Source organism: Cardiocondyla obscurior, linkage group LG10 (assembly GCF_019399895.1).
Source record: "Cardiocondyla obscurior isolate alpha-2009 linkage group LG10, Cobs3.1, whole genome shotgun sequence".
In the NCBI taxonomy this organism is placed as follows: Eukaryota; Metazoa; Arthropoda; class Insecta; order Hymenoptera; family Formicidae; genus Cardiocondyla; species Cardiocondyla obscurior.
Genome location: NC_091873.1, coordinates 5,885,536 through 5,903,198, shown reverse-complemented (window position 1 = coordinate 5,903,198; position 17,663 = coordinate 5,885,536). Strand labels below are relative to the sequence as shown.

Sequence of the window (17,663 nt, the reverse complement as noted above, 5' to 3'; positions counted from 1 at the left end):
CGTATCTCGTGGATTCCCGCAGGATATCTCTTATCTTACCTCGGTCAACGCGATAACGGAGTTTTAATGGCACAGATATTGCAAATTATATAGGCTCTAATAATTGCAAGTAATTCATTACTCTTAGTACGAATTAATTGGTCCTTGACGTTAAAAGTAGTATGACACAAAATCTGTCTATAAATACCTGATAAAAATTGCCGTGACATAGTATTTTATATTGAACAATGCACTGATCGTAGGAACTCTAACAAGAGTTAAGTGTGAATATATTATTTTAGCGTTAAGATTAATTACTTTACAGAATTACTTTAATCAGAATAATTGTTTAAGTAATGTAAAAAAAAGTTTTAGAAACAGTCTGCTTTTATTATTTAAAAAAGAAGTCATGCTATTTGTGAAAAATATTTAAAAGCGATTATTAAAATTAATTTGAACAGAAGACAAGAAATAGAGCAATTTATGTTGTTATAGTTCTCAATATCATTTTCAGCATTTTCTCAACGTATTTATAACTTGCGTCTCAAAATAGGATTATTTATTACGGTAGATTGGTTTCGATTATTTCTGAAAAGTACATTTTTAGAAGTAAAACGATTTTTAGAAGGAAAATAAATTTTTATGTAATTATTATCGTATAAATGGATAAAAATAAGGTTTAGTTTAATGTTACAAGGCTCGATTGAACGAATTAAATAGCCAGTTTTTACCTCTCGCTAAAAAAAAAAAAAGGATGTTAAGGTAATTTACCACTTGACGTAGTTTTTCCTGTAGGTTTGCGTAAACCGTGCATTAAAGGTTAAATCGACGATCGGTTTTACGTCCGCGTCGTCGGAACTAGCTCCTCGCAAATGACGTTCGTGCGATCGCTTATACGCGCGATCCTCGCCGATCCTAGCACCTTTCTACGTCAACGCATTCACGTGCGTACGCACATGTACGCACGTACGCACGCACGAGGCGAGCGATCGCGCAATTAAGCGATCAGAGAGAAAGATCTTACGAGAGAAAATGCACGTGTTAGTATTTTTACGGCTTTCTAAAGACACGACTGCGAACGGTCCAGCCTCTGTCGCGCATTTGTCAACAATGGTGCATTCGGTAGGTGTGTCGATATATTATAATGAATATTTAATAAAGCTGGGGCACGATCGCTGGTATCATTAAGAACCTGCTCTTCATGATATACATAATGACACGAGCGTATACAGAAATAGAAAAATATTGAATTTGCATACACAAGGCGTTGTGTAACGGAGGCTGGACAGAGATCCAGAGACTTCGGAAATTCGATTATTATTGATTAATAGCTGCGCGAGATTATTCAGATATGATAACATTCCTAGAAAAACCTTATCGATCGGAAACGAAGATTGATGAGAAGGAAAATGCGTAAATGTTATTTAAATCAATGAAGGCGCACGTGTCCGACGCGTGTAATTACGCGAAACGTTAATTAATTCAAATAGTAACGATCGATTGCCGTAAAGATTTTTTAAATAAAACGTTCACAAAATAAAAATCATTATTTAATGTACATGGAAAATTTAATATAATTTATTTAAAAAAAAATAAAAAAAAATTATTATAACGTACAAAACTAACGTCAGTATTTTATATTAATATTCAGTATTTTTTAATTTTCAATATCAATTTCAAAGTCAGGCCTTCGGAGAAATTATAAAAGCGGCGCATAATATATTTCCGGAGACAACCGTTTCTGATAATCTCACCGGTTTATCAGCTCATTGATGAAATTTTCCTTAGACGTCATTCAGGTATGGCAGCAACGTATCATGTGTTAATGTTCGACGTCACGAACTCGTTGCTTGAAGGCACGAATAGCTTGGGGACTCCCAAGTGGCCGAGTTGAATTCTGCCGATCTCCTTAGCGGCCAATCCGGTTTCAAAGTGTGGATTCCCAAGCTGGGAGTTTCCGAGAATAATCTTTACTGAAGAAAAGAACCGTTTAGCCGCAACGTCAGTGAATCATGTTTCAAAAAACGCGATAGTGCATTATTGCTTTCACGCTGTATCAATTTGTCTTTACGATAAACACGTATGGGATTTACGTTACTCGCACAAATAAGTATCGGAGTTAATATTTTATGATTAGTTTTAAATAAGTAGGTAAACATGTTTGTCTTTCTTTACGTTACATAATACAATAATAATTTTACAAAAAAATAATACAAATATTTAAATCTAATTAATCAGCTTTAATCTTAGATTTTTAGGCACATTTTATTTTTATTTTTTTTTCTTTCTTTTCAAAGTAGTACAATTTAAAAGTAAAATTGACAAAATAATTACAAAGTAATGACACACTCTTGAAATTGTATTTTTCAAAGAAAAACCGCACGTGCGTGTTTAAGTTTCGTGGTTTCGTAAACTTTAATCTAATTTCGTTCCGGGTTTATTCCCACTTACTCATCATTATTATGCAATTAGATATTCCGTATTATTTATCTCTTTTATTAAATAAAAATACATTAGAATTTATCCTCTTCATGAGATCATCTTTAATCAGTAGTGTCTGCTACATCTTTTTCATTAATTGATAACTCATATTGATGTCGTTTCATGAACTTTGGGTGTAGAATGATTAACTGCTTTTTCGTTTAATAACTAATGACATTTGTATTTTCCTTTGGAATAACTATAAAGCACGCTATCGAAATAATAACTAAAGAAAAAAGTAAATAATTACTACAATAATCAAAAGCGAAATTATTAAAAATAGAAGAAAATTATTAGAATATCAAAGTTTAAACACTATGGTTACATATTTTGAACGTTGTTGAAAAGCTTTACTGAACTTCCTCTACAGAAATTAAATTAATAATTGATCTCGTAACGAAAATCATTAAACTACGTAACTCGATCGACGCGGATAAATCACTATTAGCCTTTGGTCGATGAGTTAGATTAGTGCAGAGCAAACTCTAAGGTCAAAAGAATCGATTGTCTCGGGAATTATATTTCGTGTCGTTAGATATTTACCATAGAGGTTCTAAAATCTAATACATATCAATGCACACTGTAACAATACTTCTATTAATTTTTCTTGCAAAGATACGGATCGTTCTTTTTTATTTTTTTTAGGTCGTTTAAAATCCGAAAGTATATAAAAACAGATATGTTTTAAATTGTCGATTCTTTAGCAGATATGGACGAATAATTACGTATATTTATTTGTATGTGTACGCAAACTGTACGTATACACTTGTCATCGTTATACCAAATGAGACGCGATCGCACTTTCATGTATCAAGGCCACTCCGCGTGTTCAGAGATGGAATGGGACTTGTTTTACGTCAGGAGTTACGTCGTTCGTGATTAAGGCCATAATTAGACATTTCGTACCTTTTCATCTGATAACTCGAACAAATTAGTGCGAATGCGGCATTCGCAGCGTTTAATTAATTACTTTATATTAGCGGAATTAATAATGGTTTTAACCTTAGTTCGGTACAAGATTTCAACATCAAGTGTGCATTGAACATGTGCGATCGTACGAGTATGATTTGCCGCGTGAACTTAACAAAACCCGAGGTTTGTGTTATACGCAACACCGATATGTCATGTGTTAGCAGATATACGATTTATAAATTTACAATCGTACGACTTTCATAAATTCTTACTACGTAGAATGCCAATTGATCTGTTCTTATCATCGATAAAATGTTAGGAATGTTAGAAAATTCTATTAGGCTATCATTAAAAGTTATATTTTATATTTTAGTTGAATTTTTTTTTTAATCTAAATTAGTTTTAATAGAATTGCTTAACTTTAATATTAGTTAATTCTTTATTTTTCTATTATATGAAGAGTATCACATCTTTTTAGCTTCTTCTTTTTTTTTCTTTTTTTTTTTTCTTTTTTTTTGTTATTAGTAAGAGAATTGCGAAAATTACCATTCTTCTATTGCGAATTTGTAGAATTATTCAAGGAAAATTCCATTGTATAAATTTTCTTCTTTTTATTCGATTTTCCTTATTTTGCAAAATGTATTTATTAACAAATGATAAAAATTTTTTAATTTTTCCTATATCTATTTTTGCATGTATATCATGGAAAATATTCAGTTTTTCAAGCATTACATTAAAATTCATGCCTTAGTTTGATTTATTAAATATCAGAAAACCAAACACGAAACGTCATATTACTAGATGTAAAATTATTCTATTCCATACATATTACACGAATTAATTAATAAGAAATGTGATTTATTAACTTGTGGCTATCGGTTTTTTATATAACTCATGAAAATACTACGTTTAAAAAACGCAAAGACGTATGTCTTTCTTTAAAGATATCATTGTCAATTCAGATTTAATATCATTATTTAGCTCCAGCAGTCTAGCATAACTAAATATCTTTAATAAGGTTTAAATTAACATATACGATCATAAGAGTTACCTTTTTCTTTTTTTCAAAAAGTGATAAAGAAATATGTTGTAATATACATTGTCTGTATAATTGCACTTAATAGTTTTTATCAATACCGATAATTGACATATGCTAATACCCAGACACTATTATACAATAATCTGGTAATAAGTTTCTTAATGCAAATAGATTGATTATAAACAAGTCTTGGGAGCGTCGGCGTTTGATAGGCAATATGAGAGTCCAATTATGATAATTATTGTAGTAATAAAGTCACCTAATTACTACTTTAATCACTGTGATATTGCTTATTAATAATTTGCTCGATATAGAAAATCCACTCGGATATAATTCGCCCAAAACCGATAGTTTCATTTTTTTATTCTTTTTTTCTAAACTTAATTTTAATCTGGCGTTTAAAATATAATTAAATTTAATACTTTGTGCATATACTTACTATGGGTACAATAAATAGAGATGTGATATTAAAGTAATTTACATTATAATATTTTATCGTGATTTGAATTGAGTAATATGAGGCCACTAGTAATTTTTATAGTGATAGCGTGCATTTTACACGCTAGAAATTTACATACTCTATGTAATTCTCTCTCATTTAGATATTCAGAAAATTAATGCGAAAAAGGTCGATTTATGCTGTTGATGTATGCACGCAGTAATTATCACATTGCGTAATTATCGTGAAGTATTTCATTTTTATAAGATATCTGGGAAGAATTATCATTACGATAGAGATAGCCATGACAATTATCGTCCATTGAACGTAATTTCAACTGTATTATTGAGACCTACAGTTTCTAAAAAATCAAATTGTTAATGGTTAAAATAAAAAAAAAAAAAGAAAATGTGAACAAAAGTACGCGTAATCGATCGAAAATAAAATATTAATGGTTTAGAAAATTAACTTTTGTATAATTTAGACTACTTTAATTAATTTATTACATCCTTTTTTTTATGCACGTAATTCATATATGTATAGCGTAATAATTACATGCAAATTGTAAAAGTCTAATTCAACTCTTATTTAAATCGGTTTAATAGATATATGACTTGACTTGTTTTGATCGTCGTTATCAAGATAATTCCACATTTAACTTATAAATTTACAACGGATTTTACACAAATGTCTGGTTATACAATTAAGGAAAAAATCACTAATAACATCTCGTTCGGAAATTCCGCGGGTAATTAAACGTCCAATAGATAATCTTTAAAATATACAGCATTCGAAATTGATTAAAAATTAGTAGCAATTAAAACGTTAACGATGTATAACACGTATACAGTTGTATGTACAAATATGCAACATGCAGCAATAAAGCATTTCGATGATATTGTTGAAACATTTAATTGACAGATGAAATACTTTTATGATTAATAGAATTAGGTAAATTAATAAAAATAGAAAAATATGAATAAATTTTTATGAATTCAGAATTTAAAATGCATACAAACATTTATATAACATAATTATCTCGTTTAATAACGACATGTTTTACTCATAAGTAAGTCTCGCCAATGAATTTAAGTAACTTGCGAGTTATGCAAGGCCAATTGAAAGACACGAAACAAAGGATAAAATGTACTTTAACAGCAGCGACTCGCGTCGCTGCAAAATTGTGACTAAAAGGATAATAACGATGCTTGAAAGTACAATCTAATATATCTATATATCGCGATCGGTTTGCAAAGGGAACGCAAATAATCCATAAAACTTTTCCATAAAAGAAACGGAACCTTTTTTTTTCTTTCTTTTTTTTTTCCCCTTCGATTAAGGTCTGCCGAGTTCAATGCTTCTCCCTCTCTCTTTTTGTCTTAACCGGTGCGTGGCCGGTCTATTAGTTCACGCGACGCATGCACTGATAAAGTCGATGATTACTCACTCGTGGCGATCACCAAGCACCGCGAAACAGAAAGCAATTCGATCTCGGCCGGAACTGGAGAACCAAGGTCTAATTACGCGACAGCGGACGTCGGGGATCGTTTTGTGATTCCGTCTCGATGATCTAAATCCCGACAACCGATAGACCTGGTTCCGCTTTACCGGTCGATACTTTTAATTGATACGTTACGGATTATAATTCCCGGTACAATAAGGCAACTTTTTTTCCCTCCGCAAAATACGTAACGTGACTCATTGGCGATTGTAAGAAAAGAAAAAAAAAAAACTTTAACGTAATAGAATAAACACATTTGAATAGCGACGGCGCGCTGCTTTAAACGTAATATTAATCGTGATGAATATTGACTTCATAAAGATAGGGAGAAAAATGTTCAATATGTTTATGTTTTAATTCTTGTATAAAAGATAAGAAGAACACAAGACGCGCTTATCTCGATTATTTCTTGTAACAATTTAAAAAGCTATTCGTCACGCATCTGCCGTATGCGTTTATTACACGCAAGAGCCTAAGTGCAAAGACGCATTAATGATAAAGGATCGTTGGCTTTTTTTTTTTTTTTTTAAAGCTTATCTATGTCAACAGTTACACATTAACATATATTTTCGTTATTGCTATCAAAGTAGGAATCTGTGAAATAATTTAATGAATTTCTATCACCTCTTTCTCATTCTTTTCGCAGACATATTAATTTTTCTAATTAAGCATAAGTTACTTTATTACGATATAACGAGTGACGTGCTCGCCGATTGTAATTTCAACGTTAAGAGGCACAAAAGTATCGTAACGTCATATTCATATATATTTTCGATCTTCTTTAATGCGCGATAGTTATGCAACAGATTTGGAATTTTAAAATGCCTTATCATGTAATAGATTCCGTGATGCTGAGAAACGATTATATCACTGTCTAATTGCCCTATGATTACAGTTATTCCGTACGAATTACAGTACTATGGATACGGTAAACATAGCGTTACTTTGTTTAAAAATGTTTAAACGTTAGATGTGTATCAGCTCGGTAATTGCAGCAGGTACGATTCGAGCTTTAAAGACGTTACTCGGTTCAAGTGATTTTACTCTGTATTCTAAGGTGCGAGATTACATTGCGTAATAACGCTCTCCTATCAACGCTGTAGTTGATAAGCTAATTTTTTCAGACGGTGATCGTTCATCAGCGGTGCTAAAAAAAAAAGAAAAAAAGAACCGTAACGACTCAAAGTCAATAGTTAGGAAAAATTAACACACGCGATATCATCGCAAACAATAATATCTTATTATTGCAACTTACTCAACAGCTGCAACATTGCAAAATTTAATGCCTTTTATCCTGGTAATCTGAAATATGCTTAAGCGCGTTTTATTTAGAGACGTCTTCTGATTTCTTCACTGATTTTCTTCATTTTATCTTTAAGCAGCGCGTTCACGATGATCCTTTGAAAAGGATTAATACGACATGTAGGTACTTAATTTGTTACATGCTCGCGACTTTATGCGGGGGAAAAGAGTACGAAAAATAAACTGGATTTCCTTGCGTAGATATTTTTGATGCGTCTTATTTATTTCTCTTTTGTGATAGTATATGTGATGATAGTATACTTTTACGAACATTCGCTCACGCTTATTAAAAAAAAAAACCCCTTACACTGATATTTTATGCGATTATCATATGCGCAAATAAATATCATTGCTTGATTCCGTTTTATTAGTTCGAGAGCGTAAACTTGTAGAAAATGAATAATACGAGAAGATTCGAAGACAGGATAGAGCAGGTGTTGACTCGCTATTTTTAGATTTCTTTAACAGACTTTGTTTAAACTTATAAGTATTGCGCTTAGTGTATTTTATTATTTTGACATATTAAAAATAAAAAAAAAATTTGTCTATTAAAAATTAATTTAAAAAAATCGCCGTAATGGAAACATTTTTGCAAAGTTTCGCGATTTGTTGGAACGTCTTCACGAGCGAAATCACGCGAGCGATCGATAGCTCTTTGATTCTATAACGCAGGAAGTCGTTCTGGGAATGACGGGCCAACAATGAGCGTGCCAATGGCACGAGAGACTCTCCGTCAAGCCACTGAGAGGATTTTAATAATTACGAGGGCTCGCTATCGTTCAGTGTGTGCGCCAATGATGGGGTATTCGCGAACAAATAATCTCTGCGACGTACGGTTGTGCGTATCAGCACAATTCAACGAGATAGCCGGAGAATTTAGGTCTCGTACTAGGTACGAAGGGGTTATCTTAGAATAATCTCGGACTAGCGTAGGTCAAAATCTTAATTGCAATGTTAAGTTTATCGAAAATCTTGTTTCTTAGTCACACTTTCATTCGCGCGAGCCTGGCAAAAATTGTCCGACGTAAATTAACCGTAGCACATTAATTAACATAACCAATTTATTTTAAACTTATAAATTTAAATTTACGTGTAATGCAACGTGATATAAATCAGGTATCGAGGAAGTTGTTTCATCAGTACGTATCAAATATTAAATAATCAATGTCACTAGTACATGTACACGACATTCTAGGTGAAGGATTTTTTTAACGATTGGTCGTACACATCCTAGATATGCCGCGAGAATATTCTTCTCGGATATGCAGACAGTTTTATAATAAATTATCTAGACGATAAATAATCGACGATAAATCGTTAACAGTTGCGATCGGAACGCAAATAATCTTAGAAGCAACTATTATGTGTTCGTAAGGATTTTCAAGATATAACGATTAAAAGCAGTCACAGTTTGTCTCACGTTAAAAATTAGAACAAATAGAGATTAAAATCATATCTTATTCTATCTTAAAAAATAAGGGAAAAGAAAGGAGAAAAAAAAAAAAATTTGCACACTTTAAAATTGATTAATTATTTCATGCAACGTGCGGTATACGGTGTACGGTTACCACATATTTAAGGACTGAGTTATCGAACTGTACTTTCAACTAGGATGTTTCAACGTGTAAGAAAAGAAAGAAAGGGAAAAAAAAAAAAAAAATTGCACACTTTAAAATTAATTTATTATTTCATATAATTAATTTTAAAGCGTGCAAAATTTTTTTTTTTTTTTACAACTAGGATGTTTAAACGTGTAAGAGAAGGAAAAAAAAAAATTTTACACACTTTAAAATTAATTATATGAAATAAAAAATTAATTTTAAAGCGTGCAAAATTAATTTTTTTTTTTTTTTTTTTTTTTTTTCTTTTCTTACACGTTAAAACATCCTAGTTGAAAGTACAGTTCGATAACTCAGTCTTTAAATATGTGGTAACCGTATACCGCACGTTGCATGAAATAATTAATCAATTTTAAACTGTGCAAAATTGTTTTTTTTTTTTTTTTTTTTTTTTTTATAGCTCACCAAGCCTTGAGTAAACTTGCTTAACTCAGTTATCGGAAGACAACTCTGAGTTAGGCACAGAGACATTAGTGACGTCACGCGATTTAATTTAATTTTTTTTTTTTTTTTTTTTTTTTTTAAATAAAATTATCATGTCGGGACTCGAACCCGGTCCATCCCCGCGCTCCTCCGGACACTAGACTAGTACCATAGGTACTCGGCTAACCAGCCTTTATAATTATATTATATTTTTTAGTCTATTTAAATTTAATTTTTTTTTTTTTTTTTTTTTTCTTTTTTTTCCCTTTTCTTTCTGTCATCGGTTTATCGTTTCTGTATATCAAAAGTTTTAAATTGCAATGCCATTGCGTAGACAATGAATATTAGTCGGCAATAATAAAAGAAATCATAGATCATCCTAGTCGCGGGAAAAGACCCAACGAGTTCAAGGAAAGTTCGGCCAAGGAGAGGTTCTATTATTTCTTTACGTCGCACGTAATCAGTCAAAAGTCACCGAAGCATGCCAACTTTGTTTGTCATTACCCCGACAATGACGCACCTCGATCATGTCTAATTCGCAAGCGTGTCTAAGAACGCTATCGGATATATGTATGTAAGCGATGTCCTTGCGGATTACTGGCATTCGTCGCTTTCGAACCCATTAGGAATCGTTCCTTACTGCTATCGAGTTATCGCGCGGAGAACGTACTACCTTATGTTAGTACATACATAATTTCTAGATATACACTTTTTTCTTTTTTTTTTTTTTTTTTGTTCCGGCCCGACAGACGACGAGACTCCATCCAGCAGTAATGCATTCTTGAAACATTACTATAATTCCAGTAGGATAGCGCGAGCTTGCGGAATGTGGCACATTTTATGGTCGAAAGACCCTCTCTAAGACCTAATATATCTCACACGGATTCACGGTGAAGGATCATCGCTTTACGTGCAGAGAGACGCTTATTCCAGATAAGTGGCCGCGTCCGAGTTTTCTGATATACAGGGACAGTCATTGTCATTTCCTCCCATCGTTCACCCGCGAAATCCAGTATTTATAATTTATAATCGAAACGAGTTTAATTCGATCGCGTCATTCCCTCAGTAATCTTAATCGTGTTGAGCGAACGCGAAATATAAATGCCTATTATACGAGATAATTCCAATCACGTTCTAGAATTCTTTGACTTAAACATTTAAATGTAATAATTCACATGTGCAAGAATTTTAATTAAAAAACATTTTTTTATAAGAAATATTTTTACATTGTTCGGTTTTGTAACGCAGCCGTGAATGTCGTGTACATTATTTTATAAAAGTACTTAGCGAAATAATTGGCACATTTAACGTTCAGTGATTTAAATCGATCTCTAGATAACAATTCATTCGTAGATAAAACAACGGCAAACGCAATTGTATAAAAAAAGAAATAGAAACAAAATCTAACTACTTATTTCATCAATATCATTGCTCGTGCTTGCAAGCACACGTTTGCTTGGCAACAATTAAGAAAATTTACGGAAAATCTTTATGCGTGTATTTTTAACAAAACGCGTAAATCGCAATGGTAAAAGGAAATGACGCGTAAATAATTACTAACGAATATTTAACGAGCGTGACGCAAATACAAATCTGGTTTGACTACTGGAATAATTTGCTTGGATCAATTAGAGTCAGTCAATTACAGATACACTTCTATATATCTGTATGTCCATCTTGTTTAATTAGAATTATTTTATCGAACTCAGATTTTTTTTTTTAAATGCACAGTGACAGAATGGATTACAGTCACGCAACGGTATAACAAGTTCGTATATATGCACAATGATCATGATATAACGATTCATGCGTGATATATGTGCTCGGCGGCCTTGCGAATCTCGAGTGAAATCGTAGACAACGTAGGATGCAAATCAATCTCCAATTATTATAATTATTTTGGATGCACGCAACTGTGGACGTTTGCGACAGAGCCGGTTTCTTGCAGAAATTATTAATATAGGACTAAACAATTACACGATTAGATCTGGCATTAATTTTGCAATTAATATACGTTAGATAATACTCCTTTTTATTTATATTAGACCTATATTTTATTTGTATAATATTCTAATATAGAATTGTTTTCACATATTTAATTTTAATTACGTCTTATTGTAATCTGGCGAAGATGGTAAAATATTATCTCTTAGCATATCCTCCTTTCTAACTCCGATTATAGTTGTTATTTTTCTCTTCTTTGTTTCAAATCTATTCTCGTCGTTCAAAAGCGAAATCAAATTATCTTTCCTATAATAGGCGAATCTATTAAAAGGCTGGGAAGATTAAAATTGACTTAAGGATCAATGCTCGTGGTATTTACGTTTATGTGCAGACGAATATATCTACGATCTATCTATATTTCGCGATGGCTATTTTTGCAATATTGCAATATTACACGTTATTTCGCGAACATTGATTTTCGTGGAAAGTATGTCGGCTGTATACATTTTACTCTAAAAATAAATTTTTATAAGTTTTATTATATTATTAAAGAGTGCAATGCTTGAAATTTTTTATTGCACAACGTAATAAGATGAACATGATTTAATAACTTTTTTTATTTTATTTATTTTAATTTATTTCAATTTTTTATTTATTGAACTTAAGACAAATTAAATTTAGATATGAAATATAAGTATTAATTGCAAAAGAAAAAAAAAATAAATTTAACAAATGTATCAGGAAGCAGATTATTCGTGTTGTTAATTGAATTCGTCGTGTATTGTTCCAATTTTACGTGCCAAGGTTTCCTATAAAAATGTGATTGCTTAAGGAAGTGTGCAAACCGAGTAAAATCAGGTAAAACCCACGGTTTTCTTGCCGATTAAGTGAGTCTTTTTTTTGCAATCAATGAAATACATTTCATAGTCCAAGATCAAGCACAATATATCGAAAACGACTCTGTTGCGCGCGTTCATTGTTACGCGGCGTTTTATACTTACGTAGCAAGCGCGTAGAAATTAAATCATAAAAATTAATTTGCGGGTTGGTATGACAAGATGGATAGATAGTTCTACTTGCGCTAATTTGACAGTATGAAATATATCGAATGTGTTCAGCTTTAAAGTTGTATTTTTCGCGATTTGCCTGATGATTTCAACTACTTTTACAACCTTCAATCGATAATGCACGTTGCGTTGCATTGTTATTAGAATTAAACACAAGTATCGCTCGTAACATCAATGATCGATGATGCACATTGTTGCAGGGTCACATAAGAGAAATCACTAACGTATCACAATCTTTTATCGACAGCTCGATTCTCTTTTATGTGCCACGTGTTAGATTTCAAGGTACTGCGTGGAGGAAAAATCCGGAGTCGATCGACATTAAAGATTTCTTTAACGTTACGATGCGCCATTAACTAGCAATAAAAAAAAAGATTAAATTTTTTCGTAAATCAGGAGGGTACATAAAATTTTTTTTTTAAATCAATTTTGTTATTCAATTTAAGAATTTAATAAAAAAAAAAAAAAATTGGTTTTGTATTATCTGCTAGGCTTTCATTTTTCGTTAGTTGAATGAGAACTTTTCACGTACTCGTGATATTGAATACGGATATCAGTGTAGTACAATTATGGTTGGTATGTCGTCCAGTGCTACGTCATTAGCTCGAGGTAACCACCTGATTTACTGACGTGAAAGAAAACAAGGAACGGGATTTCCCTTTAATGAGAGAAAGTTGTCCGGCCGGGGCTAAAATTAAAGTCTCTGAAATTCTCGTCCCAACCTAATCATAATGACTTCACACGCTATATCGCATCCAAATACGTCTTTCTATCTCTCGTTTTAGAAGAAAAATGCAAGGGAATGTATAGAATTTATAAATAAAATTGATTTATGCGTGATGAGACAGACCAGAATTAATTCGTTATAAATAATGTAACGGAACAGAAGCTGTTGTCCATTGTTAAGCGTTTAACTAAATATAGCACGATCGCAATAACAAGTTATAATTATCGTTTTCAAATTAAGTCAACAGTTGATAAATAGTCGCAGATGACAAATCACATTTCTGCAAGAGTATTACATAAAAATAAAAAAAAAATTTTAATTATATTAACTCTAAATTAAATTTTCTCATTTATAAGTTTTCCCTCCCCCCACAAGTTTTCAATATATTTTCTCTCAATCGCCAGATTTTAATTTTAAAAATTGCGAAAGTACAGCTACCTATTGATAGATTTATAAAAATAAAATATTAATTCAATTATAACAGACTGAATGGGCTTTGTTTAAAAAAAAAATAGGAAAATGCTGATTTTTTTACACGGGTGAACACGGGCTATCGGCGGGGAATACGTAATGAGTTCTTTGTTGACGTTTTTATAAGATTCGCATTTATAGTAACAGAGATCAAATACTAGTTCAAGTCAGGAGATAATCCAAGGTCTGCGAGGGGCCCGCCTGCACGGCCGCAGGCCACGTTGGTTCACACCCACGATCAACGAACGTGGACGTGAACGTCATGTGCGTCATCCGAGAAGGAAAAAGGAAATACCGCGCGCGCCAACTAACGGGGGGGTAAATATACGTATGCGCGCGATAGATCACACTAGCAAACGGACATCCTTATCGTTGGGAATCGGTTCATTATGTAACGCGCCGATCGTTAATTACTCGCGAACCCGCATGTAAATCGCGCACGCCAACGACGACCGCGCGTTTCGCACTTTAAGCATAAGCCAACGCATATACATATAATTCGTTAATCGAAGCATTTGGTACTGCTAATGATCTATCACAATTAGTCACTTCGGTCGGCTGGTAGATTGCTGTTGATTTATAAGCTCGTTAAATAATATTTTGTGTTATGTAAAAACGTGATAATTCTATCGTAAAATAAAAAAGAACACACGGAAAAAATAAGGAAACAAAGATCGTGAGAAATAAAAAAATGTGCAATGATAATTATAGTGGATAAAAATATTTTATTTTTTACAATTTATTTCCTCAATTCACTATCGCAGGCAATATACATGTAATTAGAGATGCTAAGTGAATCTTAGAATTAATTAGGGGGAAAAAAAAACTAATAAGAATATTACTACTTCTGCATCTTAAATAACGTTTTATTTTAGTCCACTAAAAGTTATTTTGTTTAATGAAACTCTTAAAAGTTGTTTTAATGATTATGATTGAAACCAATCAAAAAATAATGACAATATTTTACTAATTTTGTATGTAAATATTTGCATTTTAAAATATGCAAATATTTTTAAATAATTAGTTTTTTTTAATGCATACTATTTGCATTATTTTATATCAAAAAACTACAAATCGACAAAAACAACTTTTAATTAATTAAATAAGAGTTAATATAATACATTTATTTTTGAGAGTACTTATTCTCAAAATTAGTTAACATTTCATAAAGCATCTATATTTTAGTAAAAATATATAACACACATTTAAATTAATATTGACAATAAAAAAATATTCGGCGATAAAATTAACAATAAATAATTTTTGAACAAATTAAAGTTATTTTAACAAGTATTATATTCATGACTTGAAAAAACGATGAAATAATGTTCTACATGATTTTGAAAATGATTGTTTACACGTGCACTTTGCATTGTGCATTTTAGTTGATGTCATAGGGAACGTAGTATTTTTATCATTCCTCTTTTTTTTTATTTCTTTTTTGCAACATGGTATGTAGAACGTCGAATCCAGCCGGTCATCAATTTTTCTATTAACAAAACATTGAACATTAAATAATTAAATACACAAAATTGTAATATTCTTAGATTTCTTGAAAATTTTGTGTAAGCATTGTTTTATACAAATATTAATCTCACCTGGAATTATATTCTGAATGCTTATTAAAATCGGTTACGGCTGGTGGAAATAACTTTCTTGATTGTTCAGTTTCTTCTTCAGATATTAATTTCTTTGAGATTTGAGTATCGCTTTCAGGAGCTGTCTTATACTTATTATTTACGTTATTATTATTGTCAACTACAATTGTACATGAACAATTAAAATGAGGAACAATTATTATCCTTTTTACATTAGATAAATTCTGTGGTTGCTGCTTCATGCACTCACAGCTACAACAAAAATTGTTTAGAAATTTATTATCTTAATAAATTGTAGAAAAAAAAATTAATTTTATAATAACTTTGCATGATATCCGCAAAAGTTTTAGGAATTATTTAGTGAAAACTGAATTCTAAGATTACCTGTCACGATTTTCGTTTCTTTTTACATGTGTGTGGTTGAAATATTGTTTGTTCTTCGGTACAACTTCAATTTTAAGCAGATGTTCATATTCGTCCGTAGAATTTTTAGAGTTAACATTTTTATCTGAAGACAATAAAATAATTATTTATAAAATGCTTTTTGACTTATAATAATGTAAAAATCGGGTAATTACCGTCGTGTTTGTCTTTAACGATGTGCAATTCATCATCGACGATCTGCTTCTCTTTGTTGCAACATACGTTCACTATGATATCACATATCGCAGATAATCCCATGATTAATTTTATTCTTAATAAAACGTGTGTTTCTTCCGCGAGACGGTACGTCTATAACGTTTGATCGACGACTGACATCAAAATCAAACAAACTTAAGTAAGTTAGGTCAAATAAATTTGCTTATAAATACGAGTAACTGAAAATATTAAAATAAAATTAATGAAAATAAATAGTAATAATTTTAAATTAAAATAAATTAAAATAAAACTAATTGCGGAATGTAAACCATTGTATATGAGGTTTCACGTTCGTCCGTTAAAAAAAAATTTCTATTATCTTAATCGTGAAATAATACAACAAATGTATATGTAAAGACTTATCAAACTTGTCAATCGATATCACCAGCGGGATCGTTATATCAGCATTTGAAAACACGCCTATCAAATTACTGTAGGAATTAATTATTGCGTGGAATTGCAATTATTTTTTTATATATTACTGCGGAGAACCTTGACGGTTTTTTTAGAGATTTATTATTCTTTAATAGCTATCGATAAATTTGCCTTATGTTTCTAATATTTTAACGAGTATGATTTTTGTCGCTCTGTTAAAATCGTGCCGTGGGATTCAATTAATTTCGACACAATTGTTTTAAATCATGATGCGATTTTAAGGACAATGCGTGAATCATCAACTCGTAAAATTGTCTGAAACATATATTCAAGGCAAATATACTTTCGAAAATGTAAAGTCGTAACACAATTTGAAATTCGAACCGTTTATCTGTTTTCTCTTGCTTTATTCATTGCGAGTCAACCAAAAACATCACAAACTGCTTGTTCCACAGCGAGGCAGTGTAATCATTTATCAATACACTGTCTTCAATATTGGTTAAAGAAGCGTATTAAATATTGCGTCCATGTACATATTAAAATGATACACGTGCTATATATCGACCTTGGTATATATAACTCTAGTACTAGCTCTGTACAGTCTATGCACTTGCATATGTGGGAGGGAATTTATATACTAAATTTTTATCGCATCGATAAACAACCGGTAACATGATTAATTATTAATTGAAGGATCAAGGATCGCCGTACACGGATCGTGAACGTGGGCGTTTAGAATTCCCCGCGTGATCTACATCAGCTCCTTATCACCTCGATGCACGTGCATCAAATTGCAATTATCTATTAATAAAGAATTAATGTCAATGGCCATTAGTATATCAATTTTAGAAGAAACAATGCACACCGTTGCATCGAACGTCACGAAATTCAGTCAATAAGAAAAATTTTTTTAATACAAATTTAGTATATTTTAATGTTAAATTTATAGTGAGCCCTTATTGCATGGGATTAAATAATACAATGTCTATTTGCGCAATCTATTGAATGTAGTAATTAGGCTTTGATCAAATTTCTATTGTTTATTTTTTGATTGATAAATTGCTTACAATAACAATGTATGTTTAATATTAAAATATATATATATTATCTCCTGCAATAAATATTTAAATGCCAACATTATGCTAAT

General features: G+C 31.4%; 2 protein-coding genes across 3 annotated transcripts in view; one reads left to right on the top strand and one right to left on the bottom strand.

Annotated features, from left to right (window-relative positions):
* The window catches only part of LOC139106275 (uncharacterized), a 117,828-nt gene that overhangs the window by 20,386 nt on the left and 79,779 nt on the right, over positions 1-17,663 (top strand). The gene's annotated exons all lie outside the window — the stretch shown is intronic.
* LOC139106046 (uncharacterized) lies at positions 14,611-17,353 on the bottom strand. The gene is made up of 4 exons (XM_070662517.1): positions 16,081-17,353; positions 15,887-16,010; positions 15,503-15,754; positions 14,611-15,393 (listed from the first exon to the last, which is right to left on the bottom strand). The coding sequence occupies exons 1-4, from the start codon at positions 16,181-16,183 to the stop codon at positions 15,204-15,206; spliced, it is 669 nt and encodes a 222-aa protein (XP_070518618.1). The 5' UTR covers positions 16,184-17,353; the 3' UTR covers positions 14,611-15,203.